At 51.0% G+C, this 17,814-nt stretch overlaps 1 protein-coding gene across 4 annotated transcripts in view; it reads right to left on the reverse strand.

The window, feature by feature from the left end:
- The window catches only part of LOC146041960 (anoctamin-7-like), a 65,652-nt gene that overhangs the window by 2,715 nt on the left and 45,123 nt on the right, over positions 1-17,814 (reverse strand). For 3 of the 4 annotated variants that reach the window (XM_083161837.1, XM_083161839.1, XM_083161838.1), the window contains exons 18-24: positions 14,175-14,272; positions 11,597-11,733; positions 8,414-8,619; positions 8,186-8,328; positions 6,963-7,053; positions 3,570-3,729; positions 1-1,491 (exon numbers count right to left, since the gene is read on the reverse strand). The exon at positions 1-1,491 is cut by the window's left edge and continues 2,715 nt beyond it. In XM_083161837.1, the coding sequence (XP_083017963.1) occupies positions 1,457-1,491; positions 3,570-3,729; positions 6,963-7,053; positions 8,186-8,328; positions 8,414-8,619; positions 11,597-11,733; positions 14,175-14,272 (870 nt within the window). In that variant the 3' untranslated portion in view covers positions 1-1,456. The remainder of the gene's footprint in view (positions 1,492-3,569; positions 3,730-6,962; positions 7,054-8,185; positions 8,329-8,413; positions 8,620-11,596; positions 11,734-14,174; positions 14,273-17,814) is intronic. The other variant, XM_083161840.1, reaches the window with a different exon arrangement.

Below are 17,814 nucleotides of genomic sequence, written 5' to 3' on the forward strand. Positions count from 1 at the left end.
CTGTCAGGTGGTAGATGGGACAGAGCGATGTTCTGCAGGTCACTAGGGAGGTCAGTAATGTAATAGTCTGCAGGATATATCACTATGTACCTGTCAGGGGGTAGATGGGACAGAGCGATGTTCTGCAGGTCACTAGAGAGGTCAGTAATGTAATAGTCTGCAGGATATATCACTATGTACCTGTCAGGGGTAGATGGGACAGAGCGATGTTCTGCAGGTGACTAGAGAGGTCAGTAATGTAATAGTCTGCAGGATATATCACTATGTACCTGTCAGGGGGTAGATGGAACAGAGCGATGTTCTGCAGGTCACTAGAAATGTCAGTAATGTAATAGTCTGCAGGAAATATCACTATGTACCTGTCAGGGGGCAGATGGGACAGAGCGATGTTCTGCAGATCACTGGAGAGGTCAGTAATGTAATAGTCTGCAGGATATATCACTATGTACTTGTCAGGGGGTAGATGGGATAGTGCAATGTTCTGCATACCTCAGATACGGATACTATTAGTACATAATGGGAAGCCCAGGTCCTGTGTTTTGCAGGAGTATTAGTGAGGGGAGGGGGGAAGGGGCGGTAGAAAATGTGCAGAACGGAGACCCCCAAACAGCGTCCACCCCAGCGAAGCACAGGAGAACCCAGCAGAGTCGCTGAACCAAAAGGTCCAGCATGGCTGTGCCCTGACCCACATATTGCTATATAGTGTCCTATAAGATGTGTGTAATATGTATACCCTCAGGGATCATTCCCTGGCCTGGCTAATCCCATACATCCTCCCAGGCTGCTCAGCAGGGAGCCCCTGTATCGCTGGGGCCTATATACCCGCTGGATCCCCTGTCCCAATGGTACAAACTGGCACATGCAATGGCCACCAGTACAGCCAGGACAGGCAGCCCAGCACTAGTATCGGGTAACATAAGGAGCCAATATGGGGTACGGCTATACAGATATGTAACATTTCTATATTCTGCCCCAAATTCTCAATCTGGGAACATTTCCTGTGCGACGTTCCAGTGTTGATGCGTGAAGAAGGCGGGCGACTCTCCCGTATTTGTGCTTCATATGTACGACTGTGCTTACAATAAGCCGCGATGTGGCGTGACGGTGACGAGCCCGCGTACGGCGGGGATTCAGGCACTCTCTAGAAGCGGATAATCCATGATCAGTACAACCACAAATCCATCTGCTAAAGGCTTTTTACCAAATGTTCGTTCCAAGTTAAAATTTCAGCGTCCAAAATAATCGCCCTAGACCGGCCCAGCTCAACCGATCAGATGTCCGGCGACTCGGATGGAAGACAGTGAACAAGATTTGCTACATTTGTGCCACAAACATCCTTTCCTGATGAACGCCTCCACCCCTGGTCTCGTCAGCGGTCTTCATACAATGACGTGACCCAAATTCCATTTGCTGCTTTGTCTGCGGAGGACTCAGCGTGATCACCGGCGTGGCGGACTCAGTCCATCAGGCTGCAGGGTGAAACGCTGCTTGCTGTCAGGGAGGGGAAGGGAACACTGCTGGTTAGATGTTTATGAATATCCTGTATTACATTATTTGTTCTCCAGAGGGGGCCACTAACTGTCACCTCACTAGCCTACACCTGTGAGAGGCCAAAGACCCCATTCTGAGGCTCTCATCGTCCTCTCCCCAACCCCCAGCTCTGGGTGACAGGAATGCGGCTCCATTATACCATTTGGAAAGGGAGAAACTCAATGTTTAAATTCACGGAAAACAAAAGAGTCGCTGAGAAATGTGCCCGGTCCACAAATCCTTTCTTATCCCCTGAGCATTGTTCCCTCCACACGTGGACCAAATCATAACACATTATGTGAAAAAAAAAAAGTACGCGGAGTGGGACAGCCCCAACTTTTTGACGTATTGAGTGGACAGAATAGGATTAGTTTGAGAATGCCATTAGAATCTGTAACCCGCCTGTGGCAGGACGGCCTGAGAGCCCCCTTTGTCAGGCGTTCCTTCACATTTAATTTATGTTAATCTATTTGTGCTGAGAGTGCTCCTGAATGCCTCACACTGGAGGTCTCAGGGACCAACAAACTGTGAATAGAGCTGGGAACGGGGCTGGGAATACCAGGAGCATCCAGGGTTTCAGCAAGGGCAGAAGAGAGCAGAGGGTAGTGGGAAGAATAAAGAGATTCCCGTCCATACAGATCAGGGATCAAACTAAAAGAGATCAGGTTTAGGGCGACAGAGGAGTAAAAACCGAACATAGAAATTATCCGAGGAAACGTTTGAGCCGGGTCTCTGGCCCATGGATGGAGACCATCGGAGATGTGGTGTGGACTGGTCCTCACAGCTCTTAGTGGGTGGAACACTCTTTAGGGATATGTGCCTGACACCATATGGGGCACTCTATATGGTGGGCACATGGGCACACTATATATATATAATTTTGGTCACAAGCCAGGGAACTGGAGATGGTAGGATAATTATAGTCACCATCCATGGTAAGGCACAGGAGACCTGATAACCATCATGTATAATTGATGTCACTATAGAACATCCTCTCTACATCTGGAAACTGCATAATTATGAGTATCCGGCAGGGAGATACAGATAGCATTAATACATAAAAAAACCTGCCAAGTCCAGGAGAAATGTGGTTAATCAAGGTCATAAACAAGGTTAAGATATTGGAGGTCATCCTAAAATAAAAATCTACTCTGCACCTCGGAACTGGATATAGCTGACGATCCAGTAAGTAGACAGCTACAAAGACTGGCCAAAATCGGGGAGTGGAGAGGGTAAGATAAATAGTGACCTGATAGGTCAGAGGCTCCAGGTGACAGTTACACTGCGGCACTTCTCAAACCTGGCTGTAAAGGGGCAATTATACTCCATACAAAACAGGGGTGGGTGGCATTGAATATAAAGCTCTTTAAATCCAGTGTCTGGAACCGCTGAAGGGATATATGGTAAATGAAGCCGTATCTCATTAATGAAAGGACTGGAAGAACAAATAAGAATGATAGACTTATGGAAAGAAGACATTTTACAAGTGACCCAATTACTGTCCACAAATATATTCAAAGACATAAATACATGACTGGTCTGACAAACTATTTATACCCAGAACTGTTCCGGTGACACCAGGGCCCGCGTGGTAGACTGTGGCAGTCACTGCTGCGTGGGGCAATTAATGACGGAACCACTGGAGAGATACAATAATTGCCATTATTAAAAAGAAATACTTGGGGGTGATTAACTCGGAAAAATAGATCTGATCTCTGGGTCATTATAATACATATATATATATATATATATATATATACACAGTATAGTGTGGTGAAAGGCTACACCGATTGGAAATAGAAGATTAGGTTTCCCAGCCACCCAGGTGCAGATATTTTGTCAGAAGGGTGAGATGAAGGCATCACTTTGGTAAAGGAACGTACCTGGTACCAGCGGAAGATCCTATGGGACAGCTAACACAACACAATGACACAGCACTGTGACGCACCTCATGCAACAGACAATATGACATCACCGTCACATGGCAGGCCACAACCACGGGACACTACACCGACACACCCATCGTGCCGCTGACTGACCTGGAGAGCTGGATGCCGGACTCACCGTCAGGAGCACGTCCTGATTATCGGCCAAGGCCTGCTTAGCCAGGTATCGCTCTCTCTTCACTTTAATCTCCACCGTCTCTGGGATGTCCGGGACCATCCAGTCTATGCAGCGCAGACTGAAGAAGACCACGTGCTGGGGGGAGAGACAGATGAGATTCATCACCATACAGTGATTGGCTGAGAGCACTCTGATTGGTGGAGAGCTTCAGCCATACACAAATCAGCATGCTACAACCAATCACTGTCTGGCTGAAGGCTAGGATGCAAGTAACACAGTAACGTAGTAGTTTAGGTGGAAAGAAGACTTTCGTCCATCAAGTTCAACCTTTTACAGGACCGTAGAGGGTGATGTCTAGATGTTAAATCTCTGTTTCACTTTTTTACTTCGATTCCACTTTGGGCTACATCATGTTTATTGGAAATACCCCTGGATGTTTTTATCCAATAAATGCTTGTCATAGAAACAGAGAATGTGACGGCAGATAAGAACCATTTGGCCCATCTAGTCTGCCCCTTTTTTATCCTTCAGGTAATCTCAACCCTTTTTGATCCTTATTTCTTTGTAAGGATATTCATATGCCTATCCCAAGCATGTTTACATTGTACTACTGTATTTGTCTCTACCACCTCTGATGGGAGGCTATTCCACTTATCTACTACTCTTTCTGTGAAGTAATTATTTCTAACATTTCCCCTGAACCTACCTCCCTCCAGTTTCAGTGCATGTCCTCGTGTTTTATTACTTCTTTTTCTTTGAAGACAATTTCCCTCCTGTACTATGTTAAAGCCCTTGATATATTTGAAGATTTCTATCATGTTCCCCCTTTCCCTTCTCTGCTCCAAACTATACATGTTAAGATCTTTTAGTCTTTCCTGGTACGTTTTGTGATGTAGGCCATGCACCATTTTAGTTGCTCTTCTTTGGGTACTTATGTAATATCTGGGCTCCCGTTTTTCTTATGAGACCGCGTCCCCTTGCGGGCCTCGCTGCGCTCGCCACGCTTCGGGCACGGTGGCTCGCTGCGCTCACCACACTATATAAAATCAACTCCAGGCGTAGTTGGATAGTAGGGTTATGAAAAAACAGGGTGCATTTAACATGGGAGCCCAGATAATACATAAGTACCCTTCTTTGTACAGTCTCTAATGTATTTATATCCTTCTGAAGATATGGCCTCCAGAACTGAACACAATACTCTAGATGAGGTCGTACCAATGACCTATACAGTGGCATTGTTACTTCTTTCTTTCTACTGCTGATACCTCTCCCTATGCAACCAAGCATCTGACTAGCCTTCCTCATTGCTTTGCTACATTGCTTTCCTGCCTTTAAGTCACTTGAAATAGTGACTCCTAGATTCCTCTCTTCCTCAGTATTTTCCATTACAGTGCCATTTATACTATATTGAGCTTTTGGGTTTTTGAGTTCCAAGTGCATAATTTTGCATTTTTTTGCATTAAACTGTAGTTGCCATTCTCTTGACCAATTCTCAGGTTTACCTAGATCATCAGTCATTTGATTTACCCCTCCTGGTGTGTCTACTCTGTTGCATATCTTTGTGTCATCTGCAAAAAGGCATACTTTCCCTTCAATACCATTTGCAATGTCACTAACAAAGATATTAAAGAGCACTGGTCCAAGTACAGATCCCTGGGGTACTCCACTGGTAACATGTCTCTCCATAGAATGCACTCCATTTACTACAACTGTCTGTTTCCTATCCTACAACCAGGTTCTTATCCATTTAATTGTTTTATAATCCAATCCCACACTTTCAAGTTTATTTAGCAGTCTGCGATGTGGGACAGTGTCAAATGCCTTACTAAAGTCTAGATATGCCACATCTACGGCCCCACCTTCATCTATTATTTTGGTCACAGAGTCAAAAATGTCAATAAGATTTGTTTGGCATTATCTTTCTGCAGTAAAACCATGCTGTTTTGTATCCTGTAAATTGTTTAATTTAAGATATTCCACTATTCTTTCTTTTAATAGTGTTTTCATTAATTTCCCTACTACTGATGTAAGGCTCACTGGTCTGTAGTTACTTGCTTCTTCTTTGCTTCCGCTTTTGTGCAGTGGAACTACATTTGCTCTTTTTCAGTCCTCTGGAACTGCACCTGTATCTAGTGACTGGTTGAATAAATCTGTTAATGGTGCCACCAACACATCTTTTAGTTCTTTTAGTAGTCTTGGATGCACTCCGTCTGGCCCCATTGATTTATCCACTTTCAGTCTTGAGAGTTCTGTTAGGGCTTTCTCCTTAGTAAATGTACTTCCATCTACCTTATTTTTATGAATGTCCTTGCAACTTAACTGTGGTCCCTTCCCTTCTCATTCTATAGTGAATACGGAGAAAAAATAATTATTTAGATGATCTGCAATTGCCTTGTCTCCCTCCACCAAATTCTCAGTGTCTGTCCGAAGTCCAACCTTAATCTAAGGTATTTATTGTTACTGCTGACACCCCCTCTTCTGGAAGAGAGTTCCACACTTTTACTGCCCTGACCGTAAAAAAGCCTTTCCTTTGGAGGGTACGGAATCTTCTCTCCTCCAGCTTGATGCATGCCCACGTGCCCTAGTCTCCACCCTCAAATAAATAGGGTGTCTGACAGGTCATTACATTGCCCACTGATATATTTGTACATGGAAAGCATGTCTCCCCATAAACGCCTCTTTTGTAGTGATGGGCCCAGAATCATACCCCGAATTCTAGATGGGGGTCTACCCAGTACTCTGTAGAGGGGAATAATTATTTTGGTGTCCCTTCTTAGACAGGCTGGTGTCCTGTTGGCCTCATTGGCTGCTTCATGGCACTGAGCACTGACCCCAGTTTGTTGTCCATTTGGATTCCTAGGTCCTTTTCCGAATCTGATCTAAATGGAGTAGAATTCTATAACTCAATCATGTGTCTGGGAAGCTGCGGGGAAATCGTTAGAGGACTCGGACCGAATGCTGGTCGTACTGATGTATGACCAGCTTAGGAAATGTGGGGCCGTGGACCGATAGAGTAAGATGACCCTATGATCATTGCAGCTGACAGACGTCTACACCACACAATGTATGGAGCCAACCTTCATTCCCAACAAGAAGACATCCGAACAACGGTCAAGGTGGATCGGACAAGTTTGATGACATATCAAATGATCGTGACGTCTTTCAGCCATTTTCAGACTGTGAATGATCCTGGATCAGGTCCATCCACTGAATGTTGATCATCAGGTGTCTGTGGGGCGGCTTTGCGTGTTGATCATGTGGTGGATGACTATCTGACATCCCACTATGCAACCACCGAGGTATTACAGAGGGAACATAACTCTAATCTGGTATTAGCGTTTGCACTCACAGTCATAGCCGGCTCTCACCTCGAAAGCAATGATGAATCCGAGCCTGACGGCCAGCAGCTTCCAGTAGAACAGGGTGTGTCTCCCCTCCTCATCCCGGAACGCTTTGTACCTGGAAAACATACCGATATGGGACATGGAAGACGTCCTCTGAGGCCACCGCTCTGCATCTCCCACCACTCCTCCGCTACACTCCTAGACTCTCACCACTCCTCCGCTACTCCCCAGGACTCCCATCCCTCCTCCACTTCTCCCTCCCCTCCTCCGCTTCTCCTCAGTACTCCCACCCGCCTCCGCTACTCCCCAGGACTCCCACCCCTCCTCCACTACTCCCTCCCCTTCTTCACTTCTCCCCAGTACTCCCACCCCTCCTCTGCTACTCCCCTAGACTCTCACCCCTCCTACACTACTCCCTCCCCTCCTCCACTTCTCCTCAGTACTCCCACCCCTCCTCCGATACTCCCCTAGACTCTCACCACTCTTCCACTACTCACCAAGACTCCGACCCCTCCTCCACTAATTCCATGCACTCCAACTTCTCCTCCACTACTCCCACCTCTCCTCCGCTACACTCCTAGACTCTCACCACTCCTCCGCTACTCCCCAGGACTCCCATCCCTTATCCACTACTCCCTCCCCTCCTCCGCTTCTCCTCGGTACTCCCACCCCTCCTCCACTACTTCCCTAGACTCTCACCACTCCTCCATTACTCACCAGGACTCCGTCCCCTCCTCCACTACTTCCTCCCTTCCTTCGCTTCTGCTCAGTACTCCCACCCCTCCTCCACTACACCCCTAGACTCTCACCACTCCTCCGCTACTTCCCAGGACTCCCACCTCTCCTCCACTACATCCACCCCTCCTCCACTACTCCCCAGTACTCCTCTGCTACCCCCCTGGATCCACCACTCTTCCTAGCACCATCTGCACCACCCTAGTGAGGACCCTGCCTCTAGCCATCTAACTCATTCAGCCAAGATACCCCCATCCTGAGCTATAAGGTGCTTTCTGTGCAGCCTTCACCCAACAGAGAAATCTGCTGACGTCCAACATGTTATGACTGCCAGAGACGGTAGCTGCCTAGGGAGCCAGGATCTGGGGGGCACCACTGAGTCTGCCTACCACAACATGAAGGATGTATACTTAATGCAGGTGGCGGAAGTGGAACGTCTACGGTGCCAGGATGTTACTGCAATACTGTTATACTCATATATCAGTAGCATCCTCTGCCTAGGCCCCTCTCACCTGCACAGGGTGTGGTTTGCAGACACGTAGCTGTGTGGAGAGTAGGACAGGGTGAAGTTCAGGTAACCCTCCAGGTGGTTGCTATACTCGTACTGATAGAGCAGACGCGGCAGGAAGTCTGAGGTGAAGGCGATGAGGAAGGCCTGCAGCGGGCACAGAAATACTAGGTGACACTTCTGTCCGGTCATTCGTCGCGTTACCGGCATAGCGCCAGACGCGGTCACTTACATTGACAATGACGGAAAGTTGGGCTAAAGCTTTCAGGATGAGGAACCACACGCCAATATGTTGCGCCCGCTCTGCCACTGGGCGGCGGTATTCGCACACAAATTTCTGGGCATCCAGTCGAATCTCCACCCAGTTATTCAGTAGAGCGAAGAGAGGCGCCAACGGGAACGCAGCCACGAAGATGGTGATGAAACCAAACTGTATGACTGATGAGGAGGAAGAGACAGTTACCCCAATATACTGTTCCCCTATATACTGTACAGACGCTATATCCTCACGTATGGTTGACAGAGGGAGCAGATAGTTACCCCAATATACTGTACCCCTATATACTGTACAGACGCTATATCCTCACGTATGGTTGACAGAGGGAGCAGACAGTTACCCCAATACACTGTACCCCTATATACTGTACAGACCCTGTATCCTCACGTATGGTTGACAGAGGGAGCAGACAGTTACCCCAATACACTGTACCCTTATATACTGTACAGACCCTGTATCCTCACATATGGTTGACAGAGAGAGCAGACAGTGACCCCTATATACTGTACCCCTATATACTGTACAGACCCTGTATCCTCACGTATGACTGACAGGGGGAAAAGACAGTTACCCCAATGTACCGTACAGACCCTAAATCCTCATGTATGACTGACCGGAGGAGCAAACAGTTACCCCTATATACCGTACAGACCCTATATCCTCACGTATGACTTACAAGGGGGCAGACAGTTACCCCTATATACCGTACAGACCCTATATCCTCACGTATGACTGATAGGGGGAGCAGACAGTTACCCCTATATACCGTACAGACCCTATATCCTCACGTATGACTGACAGGGGGAGCAGACAGTTACCCCTATATACCGTACAGACCCTATATCCTCACGTATGACTGATAGGGGGAGCAGACAGTTACCCCTATATACCGTACAGACCCTATATCCTCACGTATGACTTACAAGGGGGCAGACAGTTACCCCTATATACCGTACAGACACTATATCCTCACGTATGACTGACAGGAGGAGCAGACAGTTACCCCTATGTACCGTACAGACCTTATATCCTCACGGATGACTGACAGGGGGAGCAGACAGTTACCCCTATATACCGTACAGACCCCATATCCTCATGTATGACTGACAGGGGGAACAGACAGTTACCCCTATATACCGTACAGACACTATATCCTCACGTATGACTGACAGGGGGAGCAGACAGTTACCCCTATATACCGTACAGACCCTATATCCTCACGTATGACTGGCAGGGGGAACAGACAGTTACCCCTATATACCGTACAGACCCTATATCCTCACGTATGACTGGCAGGGGGAACAGACAGTTACCCCTATATACCGTACAGACCCCATATCCTCATGTATGACTGGCAGGGGGAGCAGACAGTTACCCCTATATACCGTACAGACCTTATATCCTCACGTATGACTGACAGGGGGAGCATAAAGTTACCCCTATATACCGTACAGACCCTATATCCTCACGTATGACTGGCAGGGGGAACAGACAGTTACCCCTATATACCGTACAGACCCCATATCCTCATGTATGACTGACAGGGGGAACAGACAGTTACCCCTATATACCGTACAGACCCTATATCCTCACGTATGACTGGCAGGGGGAGCAGACAGTTACCCCTATATACCGTACAGACCCCATATCCTCATGTATGACTGACAGGGGGAACAGACAGTTACCCCTATATACCGTACAGACCCTATATCCTCTCGTATGACTGACAGGGGGAACAGACAGTTACCCCTATATACCGTACAGACCCCATATCCTCACGTATAACTGGCAGGGGGAGCAGACAGTTACCCCTATATACCGTACAGACCCCATATCCTCACGTATAACTGGCAGGGGGAGCAGACAGTTACCCCTATATACCGTACAGACACTATATCCTCACGTATGACTGACAGGGGGAGCAGACAGTTACCCCTATATACCGTACAGACCTTATATCCTCACGTATGACTGACAGGGGGAGCAGACAGTTACCCCTATATACCGTACAGACCCTATATCCTCACGTATGACTGACAGGGGGAGCAGACAGTTACCCCTATATACCGTACAGACCCTATATCCTCATGTATGACTGACAGGGGGAGCAGACAGTTACCCTTATATACCGTACAGACCTTATATCCTCACGTATGACTGACAGGGGGAACAGACAGTTACCCCTATATACCATACAGACACTATATCCTCACGTATGACTGACAGGGGGAGCAGACAGTTACCCCTATATAGCGTACAGACCTTATATCCTCATGGATGACTGACAGGGGGAGCAGACAGTTACCCCTATATACCGTACAGACCCTATATCCTCACGTATGACTGACAGGGGGAACAGACAGTTACCCCTATATACCGTACAGACACTATATCCTCACGTATGACTGATAGGGGGAGCAGAAAGTTACCCCTATATAGCGTACAGACCTTATATCCTCATGGATGACTGACAGGGGGAGCAGACAGTTACCCCTATATACCGTACAGACCCTATATCCTCACGTATGACTGACAGGGGGAACAGACAGTTACCCCTATATACCGTACAGACCCTATATCCTCATGGATGACTGACAGGGGGGCAGACAGTTACCCCTATATACCGTACAGACCCCATATCCTCACGTATGACTGACAGTGGGAACAGACAGTTACCCCTATATACCGTACAGACCCTATATCCTCACGTATGACTGACAGGGGGCAGACAGTTACCCCTATATACCGTACAGACCCCATATCCTCACGTATAACTGGCAGGGGGAGCAGACAGTGTCCCCTATATACCGTACAGACCTTATATCCTCACGTATGACTGACAGGGGGAACAGACAGTTACCCCTATATAGCGTACAGACCTTATATCCTCATGGATGACTGACAGGGGGAGCAGACAGTTACCCTTATATACCGTACAGACCTTATATCCTCACGTATGACTGACAGGGGGAGCAGACAGTTACCCCTATATACCGTACAGACCCTATATCCTCACATATGACTGACAGGAGTAGCAGACAGTTACCCCTATGTACCGTACAGACCTTATATCCTCACGGATGACTGACAGGGGGAGCAGACCGTTACCCCTATATACCGTACAGACACTATACTCACCCATCTCCAGATACTCCTCAAAGAGACCCTCACACTCTATGAGTTCATAATCGTCCTCCCATCGCTGCGGCTCCTCTGAGATCTGGGACCCCCGAACCTTCGCCAGCTGCCGCCTCTGCCTCCACGATTTAACTTTTCTGTGCACACGTATAGGGGAGAGGGGGGTATACAGAGTATAAAATGTACTAATCATACATTACACATACAGAACCAGGAATAGGAGGGCATGGGCGGTTGGAGGGACGGGCGGTCGGAGGTGGCAGGCACGGGTGGTCGGAGGTAGCAGGCATGGGCGGTCGGAGGTAGGAGGGACGGGCGGTCGGTGGTGGCAGGCACGGGTGGTCGGAGGTAGCAGGCATGGGCGGTAGGAGGGACGGGCGGTCGGTGGTGGCAGGCACGGGTGGTCGGAGGTAGGAGGGATCGGGTGGTCGGTGGTGGCAGGCATGGGCGGTCGGAGGTAGGAGGGGCGGTCGGTGGTGGCAGGCATGGGCGGTCGGAAATAGCAGGCTCGGGTGGTCGGAGGTGGCAGGCACGGGCGGTCGGAGGTGGCAGGCACGGGCGGTCGGAGGTAGGAGGGATGGGCGGTCAGAGGTGGCAGGCACCGGCGGTCGGAGGTAGCAGGCAGGGCGGTCGGAGGTAGCAGGCACGGCGGTCGGAGGTAGCAGGCACCGTCGGTCGGAGGTAGCAGGCACCGGCGGTCGGAGGTAGCAGGCATGGCGGTCGAAGGTAGCAGGCACCGGCGGTCGGAGGTAGCAGGCACCGGCGGTCGGAGGTAGCAGGCATGGGGGTCGGAGGTAGCAGGCACCGGCGGTCGGAGGTAGCAGGCATGGTGGTCGGAGGTAGCAGGCACCGGCGGTCGGAGGTAGCAGGCACGGGTGGTCGGAGGTAGCAGGCATGGGCGGTCGGAGGTAGGAGGGACGGGCGGTCGGTGGTGGCAGGCACGGGTGGTCGGAGGTAGCAGGCATGGGCGGTAGGAGGGACGGGCGGTCGGTGGTGGCAGGCACGGGTGGTCGGAGGTAGCAGGCATGGGCGGTCGGAGGTAGGAGGGACGGGCGGTCGGTGGTGGCAGGCACGGGTGGTCGGAGGTAGCAGGCATGGGAGGTAGGAGGGACGGGTGGTCGGTGGTGGCAGGCACGGGTGGTCGGTGGTGGCAGGCATGGGCGGTCGGAGGTAGGAGGGACGGGTGGTTGGTGGTGGCAGGCATGGGCGGTCGGAGGTAGGAGGGACGGGCGGTCGGTGGTGGCAGGCATGGGCGGTCGGAAATAGCAGGCTCGGGTGGTCGGAGGTGGCAGGCACGGGCGGTCGGAGGTGGCAGGCACGGGCGGTCGGAGGTAGGAGGGATGGGCGGTCAGAGGTGGCAGGCACCGGCGGTCGGAGGTAGCAGGCAGGGTGGTCGGAGGTAGCAGGCACGGCGGTCGGAGGTAGCAGGCATGGCGGTCGGAGGTAGCAGGCACCGGCGGTTGGAGGTAGCAGGCATGGCGGTCGGAGGTAGCAGGCACCGGCGGTCGGAGGTAGCAGGCATGGTGGTCGGAGGTAGCAGGCATGGTGGTCGGAGGTAGCAGGCATGGTGGTCGGAGGTAGCAGGCAGGCTCCTACGACCATACCCAGGAAGCAGACGCATCCAATGCGGAATCAGCCCCCGAATGTGCATGGGCGGTCGGAGGTAGGAGGGACGGGTGGTCGGTGGTGGCAGGCATGGGCGGTCGGAGGTAGGAGGGACGGGTGGTTGGTGGTGGCAGGCATGGGCGGTCGGAGGTAGGAGGGACGGGCGGTCGGTGGTGGCAGGCATGGGCGGTCGGAGGTAGGAGGGACGGGCGGTCGGTGGTGGCAGGCATGGGCGGTCGGAAATAGCAGGCTCGGGTGGTCGGAGGTGGCAGGCACGGGCGGTCGGAGGTGGCAGGCACGGGCGGTCGGAGGTAGGAGGGATGGGCGGTCAGAGGTGGCAGGCACCGGCGGTCGGAGGTAGCAGGCAGGGCGGTCGGAGGTAGCAGGCACGGCGGTCGGAGGTAGCAGGCACCGGCGGTCGGAGGTAGCAGGCACCGGCGGTCGGTGGTGGCAGGCATGGGCGGTCGGAGGTAGGAGGGACGGGCGGTCGGTGGTGGCAGGCATGGGCGGTCGGAAATAGCAGGCTCGGGTGGTCGGAGGTGGCAGGCACGGGCGGTCGGAGGTGGCAGGCACGGGCGGTCGGAGGTAGGAGGGATGGGCGGTCAGAGGTGGCAGGCACCGGCGGTCGGAGGTAGCAGGCAGGGCGGTCGGAGGTAGCAGGCACCGGCGGTCGGAGGTAGCAGGCACCGGCGGTCGGAGGTAGCAGGCATGGCGGTCGGAGGTAGCAGGCACCGGCGGTCGGAGGTAGCAGGCACCGGCGGTCGGAGGTAGCAGGCATGGTGGTCGGAGGTAGCAGGCATGGCGGTCGGAGGTAGCAGGCACCGGCGGTCGGAGGTAGCAGGCATGGTGGTCGGAGGTAGCAGGCATGGTGGTCGGAGGTAGCAGGCAGGCTCCTACGACCATACCCAGGAAGCAGACGCATCCAATGCGGAATCAGCCCCCGAATGTGTGTAATAACGTTATTCCAACTTACGGGATGAAGAATTCCTGAATGTTGCTGACGATCTGCTTTCCAACCATTATAATAAAGAGCTGCTGGGCAAGTTCTATCAGACACCCGCCGGGGCCACACTGCCAGAGATAACGGCACATACCGCAAGATGGTTATGTCGTATACCAATGTTTTCCAACCACTGTGCCGTGGCACCCTAGTGTGCCCTGACCTGTTCTCCAGTGCACCCCCAGATCTAGATGCCCAAACCAGTCTACAGCCGCCACCAGTTCATCTGTTATTTACTGGTCTCTTCTGTTCATGTATTTGATTTTTTTTACCTGTGGGGACCCGTGTGATTGTTTTTATATGGGGTCAATAGGTTTGGTGTTTTTCCTGTGGGGGCCAATGTGTTTTGCCCTGTGGGGATCTCATGGTGTGCCTTGGCAATTTAAAAATCTTATTTAGTGTGCCGCAAGGTAAAAAGGTTGAAAATCACTGCCGTGTACACTACCCACAGTTATTACAGATGTTATACCTACAGTATACAGCGAAGGCCACAGATCAGTAACAGATAATAGGTGACTAGTACAAAAAAGATGACAGACCAACAGCACAGAGATGGCGGACCAACAGCACAGAGATGGCGGACCAACAGCACAGAGGAATGGCAGACCAACAGCACAGAGATGGCGGACCAACAGCACAGATGGATGGTGGACCAACAGCACAGAGGGATGGCGGACCAACAGCACAGAGGGATGGCGGACCAACAGCACAGAGATGGCGGCCCAACAGCACAGAGGGATGGCGGACCAACAGCACAGAGGGATGACGGACCAACAGCACAGAGGGATGGCGGACCAACAGCACAAAGGGATGACTGACCAACAGCACAGAGGGATGACTGACCAACAGCACAGAGGGATGACTGACCAACAGCACAGAGGGATGACTGACCAACAGCACAGAGGGATGGCGGTCCAATAGCACAGAGGGATGGTGGACCAACAGGACAGAGGGATGGGGGACCAACAGCACAAAGGGATGACTGACCAACAGCACAGAGGGATGACTGACCAACAGCACAGAGGGATGACTGACCAACAGCACAGAGGGATGACAGACCAACAGCACAGAGGGATGACGGACCAACAGCACAGAGGGATGGCGGACCAACAGCACAGAGGGATGGCGGTCCAATAGCACAGAGGGATGGCGGACCAACATCACAGAGGGATGGCGGACCAACAGCACAAAGGGATGACTGACCAACAGCACAGAGGGATGACTGACCAACAGCACAGAGGGATGACTGACCAACAGCACAGAGGGATGACAGACCAACAGCACAGAGGGATGGCGGTCCAATAGCACAGAGGGATGGCGGACCAACAGCACAGAGAGACGATGGACCAACAGCACAGAGGGATGGTGGACCAACAGGACAGAGGGATGGCGGACCAACAGCACAGAGGGATGGCGGACCAACAGCACAGAGGGATGACGGACCAACAGGACAGAGGGATGGGGGACCAACAGCACAGAGGGATGGCGGACCAACAGCACAGAGGGATGACGGACCAACAGGACAGAGGGATGACGGACCAATAGCACAGAGGGATGGCGGACCAACAGCACAGAGATGGCGGCCCAACAGCACAGAGGGATGACGGACCAACAGCACAGAGATGGCGGCCCAACAGCACAGAGGGATGGCGGACCAACAGCACAGAGGGATGGTGGACCAACAGCACAGAGGGATGACGGACCAACAGGACAGAGGGATGACGGACCAATAGCACAGAGGGATGGCGGACCAACAGCACAGAGATGGCGGCCCAACAGCACAGAGGGATGACGGACCAACAGCACAGAGATGGCAGCCCAACAGCACAGAGGGATGGTGGACCAACAGCACAGAGGGATGACGGACCCATTGCACAGAGAGAGACGATGGACCAATAGCACAGAGAGATAATGGACCAATAGCACAGAGAGACACGATGGACCAATAGCACAGAGGGATGATAGACCAATAGCACAGAGGGATGGCAGACCAATAGCGCAGAGGGATGGTGGACCAATAGCACAGAGGGATGATGGACCAATAGCACAGAGGGATGGCAGACCAATAGCACAGAGAGATAATGGACCAATAGCACAGAGATGGCGGACCAATAGCACAGAGGGATGATAGACCAATAGCACAGAGAGACACGATGGACCAATAGCACAGAGGGATGATCGACCAATAGCACAGAGGGATGGTGGACCAATAGCACAGAGGGATGATGGACCAATAGCACAGAGGGATGGCAGACCAATAGCACAGAGAGACGATGGACCAATAGCACAGAGGGATGGCGGACCAATAGCGCAGAGGGATGGTGGACCAATAGCACAGAGAGATGACAGACCAATAACACAGAGGGATGGCGGACCAATAGCACAGAGAGATGATGGACCAATAGCACAGAGGGATGGTGGACCAATAGCACAGAGGGATGATGGACCAATAGCACAGAGATGGCGGACCAATAGCACAGAGAGACGACGGACCAATAGCACAGAGGGATGGCGGTCCAATAGCACAGAGAGATGACAGACCAACAGCACAGAGATGGAAAAAATGGGGGGTAGAGGTCTGCGCTACCACCGATATGTGTGGTTGCTGCTGAGTAGAGGTATACTACTAATACCTTGTATAGGGGTCAGTGGATGGAGCGATGTGTTGTACTCTGCGCAAAACTATACATATGCCGATAAAACACACTATACTACTTGTAGTGTTTTAAATAGTATCAATATTATTTTAAAATAAAAATTTAGCAGTTCCAAAATCAATATAAACAATTTAACTAATACCGGTATACACACTGGGGGATGGTTTGACAATACAGGACAAACATACATATAACATCAATCTTCAAGCACCGGGGTCCAGTACCTCCTTTTATAAAAGTGATATGTGCAAATGTCCTTTTAGGGGTAATTACTTTTCCCTTTTTAAGGTAGGTTTTTATCTTAAGTCCTTATTGTGCACGAAATTCAAACTGTATCCATAAAGGTGGTTGCTTACCAGGATGGCTGAGGGTCTGCCGGCAGACTTCCCAGAGGGACTTTGTGGTAACTTGCACAGGTCCAATGGGATCCAAACTGTTCCAGATACATCGACTAGTTTCACCTACAAAGGCTTCGTCAGCATCATTGGACCTGTGCAAGTTACCACAAAGTCCCTCTGGGAAGTCTGCCGGCAGACCCTCAGCCATCCTGGTAAGCAACCACCTTTATGGATACAGTTTGAATTTCGTGCACAATAAGGACTTAAGATAAAAACCTACCTTAAAAAGGGAAAAGTAATTACCCCTAAAAGGACATTTGCACATATCACTTTTATAAAAGGAGGTACTGGACCCCGGTGCTTGAAGATTGATGTTATATGTATGTTTGTCCTGTATTGTCAAACCATCCCCCAGTGTGTATACCGGTATTAGTTAAATTGTTTATAGTGATTTTGAACTGCTATATTTTTATTTTAAAATAAAATTGATACTATTTAAAACACTACAAGTAGTATAGTGTGTTTTATCGGCATACTGTATGTATAGTTTTGCGCAGAGTACAACACATCGCTCCATCCACCAACAGCACAGAGAGATGGGGGACCAATATCACAGAG

Source organism: Crinia signifera, chromosome 19 (genome assembly GCF_055691185.1).
Source record: "Crinia signifera chromosome 19, ASM5569118v1, whole genome shotgun sequence".
NCBI classification, from domain to species: domain Eukaryota; kingdom Metazoa; phylum Chordata; class Amphibia; order Anura; family Myobatrachidae; genus Crinia; species Crinia signifera.